Here is a 13,986-nt window from a genome sequence, read left to right as displayed (position 1 = left end):
AAAATTTTGGGGGCTTCCCTGGTGGCACAGTGGTTGGGAGTCCGCCTGCCGATGCAGGGGACGCGGGATCGTGCCCCGGTCCGGGAGAATCCAACATGCCGCGGAGCGGCTGGGCCCGTGAGCCGTGGCCGCGGAGCCTGTGCTCCGCGGCGGGAGAGGCCACGACAGTGAGAGGCCTGCGTACCGCAAAAAAAAAAAAAAAAAAATCTTTGTAGATTGCTTTTCCGTTAAGTTGTTACACAGAGAAGAAACTATTTAGGGAACTGTAATGTTATATCGTAGCGAATTTAATGATCTATAAATGACATATTAAAACCACTACTTGTCTTTTGTTAATTTCTAGGCTGGAGAAGTGAGGTGGAACAGTTCTCATATGTATGAATTAATTTGAATAAAAATTGTAGTTTGGAACCTTGTAGCCATTTCCAACCAAGAAGTTAAGTTTTATGTATCACTATGTTAGAGAAGAAAAAAAACCAAAAGTAATTGGTTTTAGATATCCTTTTCTTCAGGGGAAAATTAGAAGATACATTTTGAATACAACTTAAGGTTTTTTTTTTATTATTTAACTGCCTTCATTGTCTTAGTTATATATATGTTGGATGTTAGTATACTTGATGAGCTCTGTACTTGTTATCTGTTAGGTTTTTAATACAGTGTTTCTTATTCATAACTTAGTCTTAACTGTTGTCAGTGTTAATTTTTTATCTCTTTTTAAAAATTTGAGACATGACAAGAAACTAATTAAAAAGAAGAAACGTTTTCTTCTGATTATCTGAAGTGTAAATTATCCACATCTGTGACAAACCATTCAGTTTCTCCCCTCTTCCTTCAGAAAGGAATCTCTAACATCCAGCTCATTATGGGCTTTCCTGATAACCTGCAGAAGGAAGGATGCTATAACCTAACTAGGTGTAATACCTGTGGATACGACAGGTAATAAGTGACACGAGTGATTTTGTAAGTGGACTATTTATATGCATACTTGTTAATTTTAAAGTATGGGCACATAATGAAAGTGGGCATTAGCAGCACATGTGTTAAATGGCATTTAGTAATTTTAAAATATCAGTTCATCTTCCTTGAAAAACATGAAAAAGGGAGACAATTCATCTATAGTCTAATGTGTTTTTGTTACATTAACTGGAAAATTTTTGGAAACTGGTTTCCTTAATATGCTGTTCAGCTAAAAGTTTTGGAAGATCTCCATCAAGAAAACAGAATTATTCATCAAAAAGTGAAAACTGTGGGGAAGAAACTTTTGAAGATTTACTTTTGAAGTATAAGCAAATACAGTTGGAACTAGAGTGCATCAATAAGGATGAAAAACTAGCTTTGAGTAGCAAAGAGGAGAATGTGCAAGAAGATCCTAAAACACTGAACTTTGAGGACCAAACAAGCACTGATAATGTCAGTATTATAAAGGACTCAAGTAAAGAAGTAGCTCCTGAGGAGAAAACACAGGTCAAAACTTTTCAGGCATTTGAATTAAAACCACTCAGGCAAAAATTGACTTTACCAGGAGATAAGAACCGGTTGAAAAAAGTTAAAGATGGAACAAAACAGCTTTCCCTGAAATCTGACACTACTGAATCTAGTCAAGGTAATGGAATTTAAAATTTCAATTAGTGATGATATGCTTCTTCCTCTAAAGGGGTAACTAGTTATTTTGGTAGTGTACTTCATTGAAATGATTCTGGTGTTTTATCTGTGAATTCTTTTTGCAGATAGTAGATAGTCGTATTGTTGGGTGATGACAAGTTTTGTTTCATTCTGATCTTTCACCACTTTTGGCCTTAAGTGCTGATCAGGACTAATAATACAGTTTTTAACATAAGTGGTAGTGGGCACCTTTGTTCCCTAACTTACAGGGGATACTTTTGCCATTTACTTTTAGATATGATGTTGGCTAAGTTTATTGTAGGAGTCTTTTATTGGGTAAAGGAAGTGTTCACCCCCACCCCAGCCCCCATTCCTTGTTTGAAATTTTCAGCATGAATGGATTTTGAAGTTTATCAAATCTTTTTTCTTCATTTATGGAGAAGAGCATCTAATTTTTCTCCTTTAATTTATTAGTGTAATGGATTATATTAATTGATTTCTGTAGTGTTAAACCACCCTTGTATGATTGGGATAAATCCAGTTCATGATATATCATTTTTATACATCATGGATTTGGTTTGTTAATTTTTTCTTTTCCTCTTTTTTATGAATGTATGATTTATATACAGTAAAAATTTACCCATTTAACTGTATAGTTCTTTGAGTTTTGACAAATGCAAGCAGTTGGGTAACCATTGCCAGCCATCACTATCATAGAACAGTTTCATTAACTCCCACCGATTCCCTCATGCCACCAACCCTACTTGGTAACCTCTGGTCTGTTTTCTGACCCTATACTTTTGCCTTTTCCAGAATGTCATATAAATGGAGTCTTGTAGAACATTGCCTTTTAACCCTAGCTGCTTTCCCTTAGCATAGTGTATTTGAGATTGATCCATGTGGTTGCTTATGTCAGTAGTTCATTTCTGTTTTATTGCTGAATGCCCCATATGGCTATGCTACAGTTTGTTTATCCATTTCCCACTTCAGGGACATTTGGTTCTTCCAGTTTGGGGCAGTTACAAAACCTTCATAGATAAAGGTTTGCTAATGTTTTGTTTAGGATTTTTCACGTAGGTTCATAGTCTGTAGTTTTGTTCCTTCTTTTTCCTTACAAGTTTTAGTATAAGGTTATGATGCTCAGAATGAGTTGGGGAGTGGTTTCCTCTTTGTTCCCTGGGATAGTTTTAAGGTTGGAATCATTCCTGGGATATTTGGTAGATCTTGCTGATAAAATTATCTGGGCCAGGATGGCTTTTTTTCTGGGAAGGTTTTAAACTACTGACTGTTTATGTTTTCTATTTCTGGTTAAGGCAGTTTAGGTAAACTATTTTTCTTGTAATATGCTCGTTTCCTGTAAGTTGTACAGTTTATACTAAGTTATTCTGAAGAATCTTACATTTTTATTATCCACAGCAGTTATTAATTGTGTCTCCCATCATCTTTTAAAAATTTCCCCAGAAATAAGTCCACAGCTTTTAAAACTCATTAATTTTTAGCCTCTCTACTATTAACATCATTTGGGGCTATGAAACTTCTACTTTAGCTGCATCTCAGTTTGTCATTTGTAAATTTTTTTCATTCAGTTCTAAGTGTTTTCTAATTTTTGTTATTCTTTGGCCTATAGGCTGTTTAGAAGTGTGTTCCAAAACACGTAGGTTTTTTAGGTGTATATTTTGTCATTGAATTCTAAGTCAATCACATTGTCAGAGAATGAGATCTATATAGTAGCAATCTTTTGAAATATTTGTAGAGACTTGCTTTATTGTCTAGTATGTGATTGATTTTCGTAACTGTTGTGTGTTTGAAAGGAATGTTTGGATTGTTAGATCAAGCTTTTTTTTTTTTTTTTTGAGGTATGCGGGCCTCTCACTGTTGTGGCCTCTCCCATTGCGGAGCACAGGCTCCGGACTCGCAGGCTCAGCGGCCATGGCTCACGGGCCCAGCCGTTCCGCGGCATGTGGGATCTTCCCAGACCGGGGCACGAACCTGTGTCCCCTGCATTGGCAGGTGGACTCTCAACCACTGCACCGCCAGGGAAGCCCCTAGATCAAGCTTTTATGTTCACATCTTCCTTCTAAGATATGAACATTTTTTGATCTGCTTGATCTGTCAATTGCTGAGAGGCTTGCTAAAATCTGCCAGTATGGTAGTAGATTTCTAGTTTTCAGTTTTTGCTTTAAATACTTTGAGGCTGGGGAATTGACTTATTATTCTCATTATTATGTAGTGATCTCTATCTCTAGTAATGTTTTTGCCTAAAAGACTATTTTGTCTCATGTTAATAAACACACCATCTTTCTCTTGTTAAGTATATATGCTTTGTATATCACTTTCCATCCTTTCAGTCTTTCTGTATCTTCATGTCCCAAATGTTACTTGTACATTGTATGGAGCTGGATTTCATTTGTAGTTTAACCTGATGATCTTTGTCTTTTAACAAGAACATATAGTTCACATTTTTTCATGATTACTGATATTTGTATTTATTTCCTTTTTTTTTTTTCTGTCTTGCCTCTTTTGACTTTTTTTTTTAATACAACTTTTTTTTTTTCTTTTACTCGTTTGGAAGTTAGATACAAAGTTTTTGGTCTCATTGATTCCTTTAGGAATTGTAACATGAATTCTTATCAGTGTTTAAAGTTAATCAAGTTATTTACCCTTTCCCTGATATACAAGGACCAGTATTTGCCTACCTTTGCCCATGTATTTAACACTTTCTTGGCTCACTCTTCCTTCTGTGTCTAGAATCACTTATGCTTAAAATACATTTTTAAGAATTTCCTTTAGTTTGTGTCTGGTATATGAAAACCTTATTTCTGTTTATCCTATTTTAAAGACAATTTTCTTAGGTTTAGAATTCTAGATTAGTTAATTATATTCTCAGTATATTGAAGATATTTTCTGGCTTCCATTGTTGATTTTGAAAAGTCAGCTATCAATCTTTTTTTTTTAATAAAACATTTTTAAAAATTTATTTATTTATTTTTGGCTGCGTTGGGTCTTCGTTGCTGTGCGCAGGCTTTCTCTAGTTGGCGAGAGGGGGCTACTCTTCGTTGCAGTGCACGGGCTTCTCCTTGCGGTGGCTTCTCTTGTTGCAGGACACAGGCTCTAGGCTCGCGGGCTTAAGTAGTTGCAGCACGCGGGCTCAGTAGTTGTGGCTTGTGGGCTCTAGAGCGCAGGCTCAGTAGTTGTGGCGCACGGGCTTAGTTGCTCTGTGGCATGTGGGATCTTCCCAGACCAGGGATCGAACCCGTGTCCCCTGCGTTGGCAGGGGATTCTTAACCACTCTGCCACCAGGGAAGCCCAACTTCTGTCTTTTCAACTAGACTTCCGGAAAGGCTAATCTACGCTGACTCCTTTCAGTTCACCTGTCATTCCTTCTTAACTCAATGTAGTTTGCTTTTCTGACCCTACCAGAATACTGAAACTACTCATGGCACAGTTACTTTGACCTAATTGCAAAATTCATTTTTCATTTTCATTCCTTTTTTATTTCATTCTTCCATTTATTCAAAATTTAGTTGAGCACTTTATTCCAGCCTCTTGGAAGTACATCAGTGGAAAATAGACAGTCATTTATGCCTTCATGGGCTTGCATTTTAAGAAGAGGAGACAGTAAATATGATGAGTAAATAACAATTGTAGAGAGAGAAAAAGCATAGCAGTAAGTAAGTTAGGATGGAGATAGTGGGTATAGGCTGCAGTATTAATGGGTGATCAGGAGAGGCCTGAATTTGAAGGTGAGATTTAAACAAAGGCTTTGAAGACGGTGGGGGAATAGCCAAATGGGGGAAATAGGTTTCTAGGCAAAGAGAATAAATAGCTAGAGCATTGATTTTCTAACTGTGGTCCTTGGACCTTCTTTACCTGGGAACTTGATAGAAATGCAAATTCTTAGGCCCTACCCCAGATCTACTAAATTGGAAACTCTGGAAATGGGGCCCAGCAATCTGTATTTAAGAAGCCCTCTTGTTGATTCTGATACTTGATAAAGTTTGAGAATCACTGAACTAGAGTAATGACCCTTAGGCAGAAGGGTACTGGCATATTTGTGGAATAACAGGGAAACCAGTGCCACTAAAGAAGAGAGAGTGATGGGGAATGAGTAGTGGGAGAGAAGAGGTCAGAGATAACGAGTTGGGACAGATCATGTATTTTGTAAGATGGTTTTTATTCTGAGTGAAATAGGAGCTGTTGCAGGGTTTTGAGCAAAGGATTGGCATAATTTGTTTTAAATTCTCAAAGGATCACTGCTGCTATGTTGAGAGTATCCTGTAGGGAGTAGACACATCTGTTATATTCAGTGATGTTTTTCTCACTAATCCTGAAATTTGGGGATTTCTATGCTACTGTACACATCAGTAGTTTCTTGCAACTTTCTGATTTTCCTTTTTTTAAAAAAAATACTTTTCCTATGTAACTTCTTAACTGTTGATGTCCTCACCGTTCTCTTCTCCTTGGATGTTCTCAGTTATTATGGTTTTAGCTACCACCTATATATCCTGACTGTCTCTAGCTCGGGTTAGAATTTCAGGTAATAATTTTAAAAATACTGCATGACTGCACAAGACCAATTTTCATTTCGGAAGTATTGAGTAAGAATTGAAATAGAAATATTTTTATAGAGATCCATGATAGTGGTACGACAGAAGGACCAAACTACATGTTTGGTCAATTAAATCATAACCTGCTTTTATTAATCTTTGTGTAAAGTTAGATTTATGGTCTGAAATTTACGGTTTGTGCTTGTTTTTCAGGTGACATTGTGCTCATTAGGTAGCTGCCAGCTTAGTGCATAGTTGCCTCTATGCTCCCTTAAAGGGAGGTGCTGCCATCTTTTATAGATGAAAGAGAGCCTCATCAACTAATAAACTCTCATGACTAATGACTCATAGTATAGGAGAAAAGTTCTTTGTACATTTATTGTGGAAAGTCTGTCTTTATTTTTTTTCCTTGTTCATTTTTGTCTAATAGTTATTACTATTCTCTTATTCTTTGAAGTATGGTCAGTTTTGTTATAAGGTGACATGCATTCCTGGAAATCACTACACTGCAGAATTGCACAATAAAAGGCACAGGGCTAGGGGCAAATGGTGTTAGGGAAAACAACACTCAAAAACCTTGTCAGTGGCACATGAAAAAAGATTGGAATCTAATAAAAACGGTAATGCAGGTTTACACATTAAATGGGTAAAAATGCTTGAAATACTACAATAAATATGTCACTTTACCTTGGAAAAGACCTAAAATGTGCTTGTGGAAGTAAATCTGCAGCTTATGAGTTACTGTGAAGTAGAACAAGGAAGGTTATTTGAAATTGGACAGTAAGTTGCAACACCAGATGGGGATGGGTGTGCATATACAGTGAACTGAAGTAGCTGGTAAATTGATCACCATGCGTGGGATTTGTATATTCCTACATGGATCACCTGGGTGCAGCTTTCTGCATTCTCTTAGTGTTTCTTGGACGCAAATTGTACGTAAGCAAATGTGAAATTTGTGTTGTCCTCAGATTATTTTCTAATATATCAATCATGTTGCAACAAATTCATATTTCCAAAACAAGCCTTATGGCAGAACTGACCTAACTCAAAGTTTGGTGATTGCCTTCCATTTACTTTTTCTAGGTACTTGATATAATAATTTTTCTATGTATTGAATAAGTTGCCTATTCTTTTATCAGTAGGTCTTGAGCAATCAAATTAGGATATTTGGAATACTGGTAGTGGTATTATGGGAAAAAAAACTAGGCTTGGAGTTTAGACTTAGTTGAATTCTAGCTTTGCAAATTTATTTGTGCCATCTTAAGAAAAGATTTTCTTAGTTTTTAACTTAATCTGTTTTAGCTATGAAAGTGCCTCTCTCAGTACTATTATATATGTACTGTAACTTTACTGTGTAATTTGTAGAGCTGTCATAGATTAGATAATATATAAATAAGATTTTGTAATAGCTTAATCAGAAATCTGGGCCCAAGGCTAGAATTCTGGAAAATGTGTGGAAGGACTTAATTTGGTTGATACTTAACCTACTTCTGTTGATGCTTTTCTGCATAAATAGAGAACATTTCTTTTTTTTTCTACTTTTTGGCCACGTCCCGAAGACATTTCTTTAATGAATAAATCCAATACAATCTCTAAATGTTGAATTCATTTCAACTTTTGAGGTCTGAATTAATCATCACATATTCTTTTCTGTGTATTATCTATTCAGTAATGAAGCTTTGTTTCTTGTCTGTCTGCTTTGTAAATTCTGTTCTTATTTGAAATAATTATTTTTAGTTCAGAAGTCATTCTTACCATAGTGCAGTTTTAATTTATAATTTAATATTTTGAATTGTTTTTGCATTATAACTTTCAGAAATGAGACTGATGTGGAAAGTTTGTTCAGATTTTCATTCTCTCTAACAACATTCTTTCCTTTTGGTTGAGAGATTGAGAAAATGAGACCCTTTAATGAGACCGTTTAAAATAAATACTAGTAAATATCATATAGCATTTTAAATTGATTGTGGCAACCTTTTAAAGCATTCAGAATATGCTGTTTTATTTTAAAGGATTAGAAGATAAGGAACAAAATTTAACGAGAAGAATTAGTGCCTCAGATATTCTATCTGAAAAGGTAAGATACTGCTTTGTGAGATTGGATATCTCTGTAAGACTGATTCTTGCACTGCTTTACTCTGTTCTTTTGAAAGGGAAATTCTGTCTTGTTTTTCACTCATTTTTTGTTTTTCAGCATTGCTATACCTTCATTTGGATATAAGCCTTAAAGATAAGAAAATCTGGAGAGACATCTTGGAGTATCTCCACTGGGTTCAATTAGATTACATTTAATTTAATTGAAATGTTATATGTATCTATAGATAATGTTTTTGCTTTTTTGGTTTTTTTTTTTTTGGTGGTATGCGGGCCTTTCACTGTTGTGGCCCCTCCTGTTGCAGAGCACAGGCTCCGGACGCAGGCTCAGCGGCCATGGCTCACGGGCCCGGGCGCTCTGCGGCATGTGGGATCTTCCCGGACCAGGGCACGAACCCGTGTCCCCTGCATCGGCAGGCAGACTCTCAACCACTGCGCCACCAGGGAAGCCCTGCTATTTTGGATTTTGAAACTTCTCATTTTCCTCCACAGATTTTCTTTTCCTAATTTTGGGGGATTATGCTGTGTGAGAAAGCTTTGGAGTTAGACAAACCTTGACCTGGTATCCAATTCTAGCTCCTCTTATTAGCTGAGTGATCCTTGTGTATGCTGTTTAGCCTTTGCTTGCCTCTGTTTTCTTTTCTACAAAATGAGTTTAATGTCATCTGTTCTCTGGGTTGTTGTGAGGTTCAGCAGGATAAAGTACAAGAGCATCAGGCACTGTGTTCGACGTGTAATAGGTATTCACTGGCCCAAGCCTTTTGTTTGTTGAATTAGAGATCTGAAATATCTGCAGTTTCTTCTATTAAGATTTCAGTTTTTTATGCTTTTTATGGGTAAACTGAAATGATGCAAAGAGCCTAGAAGCTTTAGGAAAGAGAGGGTCCTGAATTTAAGGATGATAATATAATAGATACACACGCATGTGCACATACACGTGCGTGCATTTATATGTGTATGGTTTTGAATAACTCTGTAAGGTAGGTTGACATCTCTTTTACAGATGAACTAAGATTCATGTGCATAGATTAAGTGACTTGCCTAAAGTTACATAGGACTTAGGTGTCAGAACAAGGAGTTTGAATGAGGCTCAGTGCTCTTGCTGATCAAGTAGCTGCTTTAAGTAGCATATAGTTGAATGACAGAATCAGTGGTCTCTTTCATTCCAGAAGGGTTAGTAGCAAAAGATAATCAAAGACTTTTAAGTCTCAGTGGAACAGTAATGATAGCTTTATTTTACTTAAGCTCTGGATCAGCACTGTCCAATAGAATTTTCTACAATAATGGAAATGTTCTATACCTGCACTCTCCAATATGGTAGCTATTAGCTACATGTGGCTATTAAGCGCTTGGAATGTGACTAGTGTGGCTGAGGAAATAAAGTTGTTATTCAATTTTAGCTAAATTTAAATAGCCATACATGGCTTGTTGGTCCCATTTTTGGATAGCATGGCTGTAGGTCTTCAGTACCAAGCAGTAGAATTTGATATGTTTAAGTGACTTGGAGTAAAAAAGACTCATGATAATTTTTAAGCTCATTTGTTACATATATTTCCCAAAAAAGGAAAGAGTAACTGTATCCTGGCTTGGTTAAACTGAAGTACTGAAATATGTGTTGGTAGTTTAATTAGAGATTTATAATAGTCTATATAAGGTTAAACTACTAGGTAGGATCCACTGGGGTTTTTTTTATGTTTAAGAATTAAATAATTTATTGGATTTTAAAAATGTAATTACAATTCACCTATAAGGGAAAGTTACTAGGTAAGCGGGCCTTAACCTTCTTGAGTCTTAGCCTCTTTTGAGTCGCCCCTCCTTTTCCATATATACACATAAAGGAAAAACACATACAGCTTTGTATTTAACTTCAAGGAATGGGGATGCCAAAGGACTCCTTATCTCTCTCCCACTAAAGTCTCATGGACTCCAATTTAGAACCTCTGCTTAGGTTGCCTGACATTTTCAGTTATATTTTAGCTAAAATGTACAGAATAGAATAATTTTAAAAGTTAACTCAAAAAAAGTGGAGTGAAAAAATTAAGAAGTTGCTTCAATTGAAAAAAAGTTCTCATACATTTGTTCCTAAACTGTTTTCCTGTTTTAGCTTCCCTGAAGAAGTCTTAGGTGTTCAAAATATTTTCAATATTCAGATAAATATCTGTAGCTTTAGAACATGGAATGCTCTAATATAAGCAAATCTTTACATATTTTTTCCTTTAAAACTGATTTAAAGGGGGCTTCCCTGGTGGTGCAGTGGTTGCGAATCTGCCTGCTAATGCAGGGGACACGGGTTCGCGCCCTGGTCTGGGAGGATCCCACATGCTGCGGAGCAACTAGGCCCGTGAGCCACAACTACTGAGCCTGCGAGTCTGGAGCCTGTGCTCCGCAAGAGAGGCTGCGATAGTGAGAGGCCCACGCACCGTGATGAAGAGTGGCCCCTGCTTGCTACAGCTAGAGAAAGCCCTCGCACAGAAACGAAGACCCAACACAGCAAAAATTAATTAATTAATTGATAAACTCCTACCCCCAACATCTTAAAAAAAAAAAACACCATGCTTCATCAATGTCTTCTTAAAAAAAAAACTGATTTAAAGATTTATAAAAGATTTATAAAATATATATTTTAAAAAGTTTGCAAATTTGTATCTTGACATTCACTGTGCCTGTTCTGTGTAGTACTTGTAAGGCTAGTACAAGTACACATGATTATGGAACCACTTCGTTCTTCATTCCTTACCTCCCCTGGGTTGATTTCTTCTTGCATTCACTGCCATCAGATTTCTACTCCTGTTTGGGAGGCAGTTAAATGCCAATCTCTAACCCTTAACTTTTTTTTTTCATTATCAGTTGTACTCTCCCCTTCTAACCCTTCACACTTACATATAAACACATACCCTCTACAGATTGATCTTCTGTTTGTATTACAGGGACTGAATTAGAGTATAGGGCTATGGTAAGTTATTCAGTTTCCTTATTTTATTTGTATTAATATTTACCATTTAAGTATTTGCCTTAAAACTAACTAACTGATCTTATAAAAGATTTGACTTGGTAATATGTTTAAAGTCAAATAATAGAATCTTTAAATGGCAACTGTTTCTTTTTTTAAAGAAGCTTGGTGAAGATGAAGAGGAGCTATCTGAATTGCAGCTTCGTCTTTTGGCTCTTCAGTCAGCCAGTAAAAAATGGCAACAAAAAGAACAGCAGGTGATGAAAGAAAGCAAAGAAAAGCTGACTAAGATGAAAACTGTACAGCAGAAAGTTAAAACCAGTACAAAAACACATTCGGCCAAAAAAGTTAGCACTACAGGTGATCATTTCTGTTAAATTCTTTTAATTGATTTCCTATATCAGTATGGTTTTTAGATTTTAATTCAGAAAGTTTTGAGCTGAGAATTATATTCTGACTAAAGTATAATCGTATATAAATGAACTTAGAGGAGCAGCTGTATATATGACTTAATAATGAAAAAAAATGTTAAAGCTCTTATTTTCTTTTATCTTCTAGAAAATTCTAACTCTAATAGATACTGATGTTTCTATATTTTTTATTTAAAGCTAAACAAGCATTGAGGAAGCAGCAAACAAAGGCATGGAAGAAACTACAACAACAAAAAGAACAGGAAAGACAGAAAGAAGAGGATCAACGGAAACAAGCTGAAGAAGAAGAGAGAAGGAAAAGAGAAGAAGAAATCAGAAAAATTCGAGATCTCTCAAATCAGGAAGAGCAATACAATCGATTCATGAAATTGGTTGGTGGAAAGAGGCGATCAAGGAGTAAAGTAAGGAGTTCAAAAATACAAAATCAAAATATTACTCAAATTTAACTGTCCTTATAGTCTTATTTCATAAATTCAGTCAACTAAGAAAAAGTATTACATTCTTTTGTTTGATAGAGCTCATTATATAAATAACTTGGGAAGAAGGGAAGGTAGGTTATAATTGAGAATGAGTCGTTTTTATAGTTATAGATATTAGAAATAAAAGAAATGAAAGGCTAATATAATATTATGGTTAGAAAAGCTTCCTTTTGACTTTTTTGTCATTTTCTGTTTAGAAGAAAGTAGCATTACTGAGTTGTAGTGAGGACTTATTCTTAAAATGACTGTTCCCTATTAGTTTTCCATTTTTTAGTAATGTAGAATTAGAAATGTGTCATGATTAATTGATATGGACTTTTTTTTTTTTTTTTTTTGGCGGTACGCAGGCCTCTCCTGTCGCGGAGCACAGGCTCCGGACGTGCAGGCTCAGTGGCCATGGCTCACGGGCCCAGCCACTCCGTGGCATGTGGGATCTTCCCAGACCAGGGCTTGAACCCGTGTCCCCTGCATCGGCAGGCGGACTCCCAACCACTGCGCCACCAGGGAAGCCCGATATGGACTATTTTAAAGAAAGTTAAATCGTCATATAGTCATAGCGTTAGTGCATGTGACTTTAGTTATCAAGCATTTGTGAGCCTTTATTATGTATAAGTCATTGATAATGACTAAGTCATTTTCTTTTATGGATGGTGTTAGGAAGTAAACTGGAGATTTAATACTGATCTACTGCTATTAGCAGTGACAAATTTCAGAATTCTGAGCTTTAATAATACACTCACGAGTGTAGTCTCATACACTCGTGGGTGTATTATTAAAGAATAGAGGGATATTTAAGAATAAGAGCTATTTAATTGTAGCAAGTCAAGAGTTAGGTTTGCTTAAGTAAGGAATATATAAGTATTCATACTTTGAACTTCCAGAAAGCACTTTGATAGAATCTTTTTTTAGAGAAGTATTGTATTAATAGTTGTATGTTACTCTTATATCCATCTGGATAGTTTTTTTTTAATTTTGCGGTACGCGGGCCTCTCACTGTTGTGGCCTCTCCCGTTGCAGAGCACAGGCTCTGGACGCGCAGGCTCAGCGGTCATGGCTCACGGCCCCAGCTGCTCTGCGGCATGTGGGATCCTCCTGGACCGGGGCACGAACCAGTGTCCCCTGCATCGGCAGGCAGACTGTCAACCACTGCACCACCAGGGAAGCCCCAGATAGTTTTTGCTAGTTTTCAATTTGTTATAAACTGTCTCCGAGTGGAACATTTTAAGAAGTAAAAAAAAAAAGAAAACGTACGAGCATATGACAAGAGTTTTTAGTCTTCAGTTATCATTAGTTTATTCATAACTAAAATGTTAAGGATTATTTGGGCAATATTCTAAATATAGTTTTGATTACATAAAACTTGAATTCATTTATCTGATTTCTTAGCTTACAGAGAGAGGCTATTAGTATTTATGAGCTTAGGGTCATCTTATTTTCTAGAGGAATAGCTGATTATTTAGTGGCTCAGCTCACTCTGGGAGATTTCATCTGTATATATAGTACTTGCTAGTTTCATTTTCTGACAGTTGTAAAATGTCAACCACAGTGTACCTGTCATGTGGGTTGAATTTCCCCAATCAGATGTGATAGGCAGTTCTAACTGGATCATCATGATTATTGATACTGTTCTACATAAAATATAACTATTAATTGTTTTGCAATTTCTAGCCTAAGAATAGATTAAGACAGAAAATATTGTGAAACTAAAAAAAAATCTTGTGTAATTAGTCCTCAGACCCTGACCTGAGACGATCCTTAGATAAGCAACCTACTGATAGTGGAGGAGGCATTTATCAATATGATAACTATGAAGAAGTTGCTATGGATACTGATAGTGAAACCAATTCTCCAGGTATGAGCTAAACCTTAAAACATATGCATGT

General features: G+C 36.2%; 1 protein-coding gene across 2 annotated transcripts in view; it reads left to right on the top strand.

Annotated features, from left to right (window-relative positions):
• The window catches only part of ZFC3H1 (zinc finger C3H1-type containing), a 49,304-nt gene that overhangs the window by 4,476 nt on the left and 30,842 nt on the right, over positions 1 to 13,986 (top strand). Inside the window, exons 2-6 of one of the 2 annotated variants that reach the window (XM_082665172.1) lie at positions 1,187 to 1,603; positions 8,162 to 8,226; positions 11,358 to 11,553; positions 11,802 to 12,025; positions 13,832 to 13,955. In XM_082665172.1, coding sequence (XP_082521298.1) covers positions 1,187 to 1,603; positions 8,162 to 8,226; positions 11,358 to 11,553; positions 11,802 to 12,025; positions 13,832 to 13,955 — 1,026 coding nt within the window. Of the gene's footprint in view, positions 1 to 1,186; positions 1,604 to 8,161; positions 8,227 to 11,354; positions 11,554 to 11,801; positions 12,026 to 13,831; positions 13,956 to 13,986 lie in introns of both variants that reach the window. The other variant, XM_082665171.1, reaches the window with a different exon arrangement.

This window comes from Grampus griseus (assembly GCF_964374135.1).
Source record: "Grampus griseus genome assembly, chromosome: 11".
Lineage (NCBI taxonomy): Eukaryota > Metazoa > Chordata > Mammalia > Artiodactyla > Delphinidae > Grampus > Grampus griseus.
Note: the sequence above shows the minus strand (reverse complement) of the source record. Positions and strands in the feature narration are given on the sequence as shown.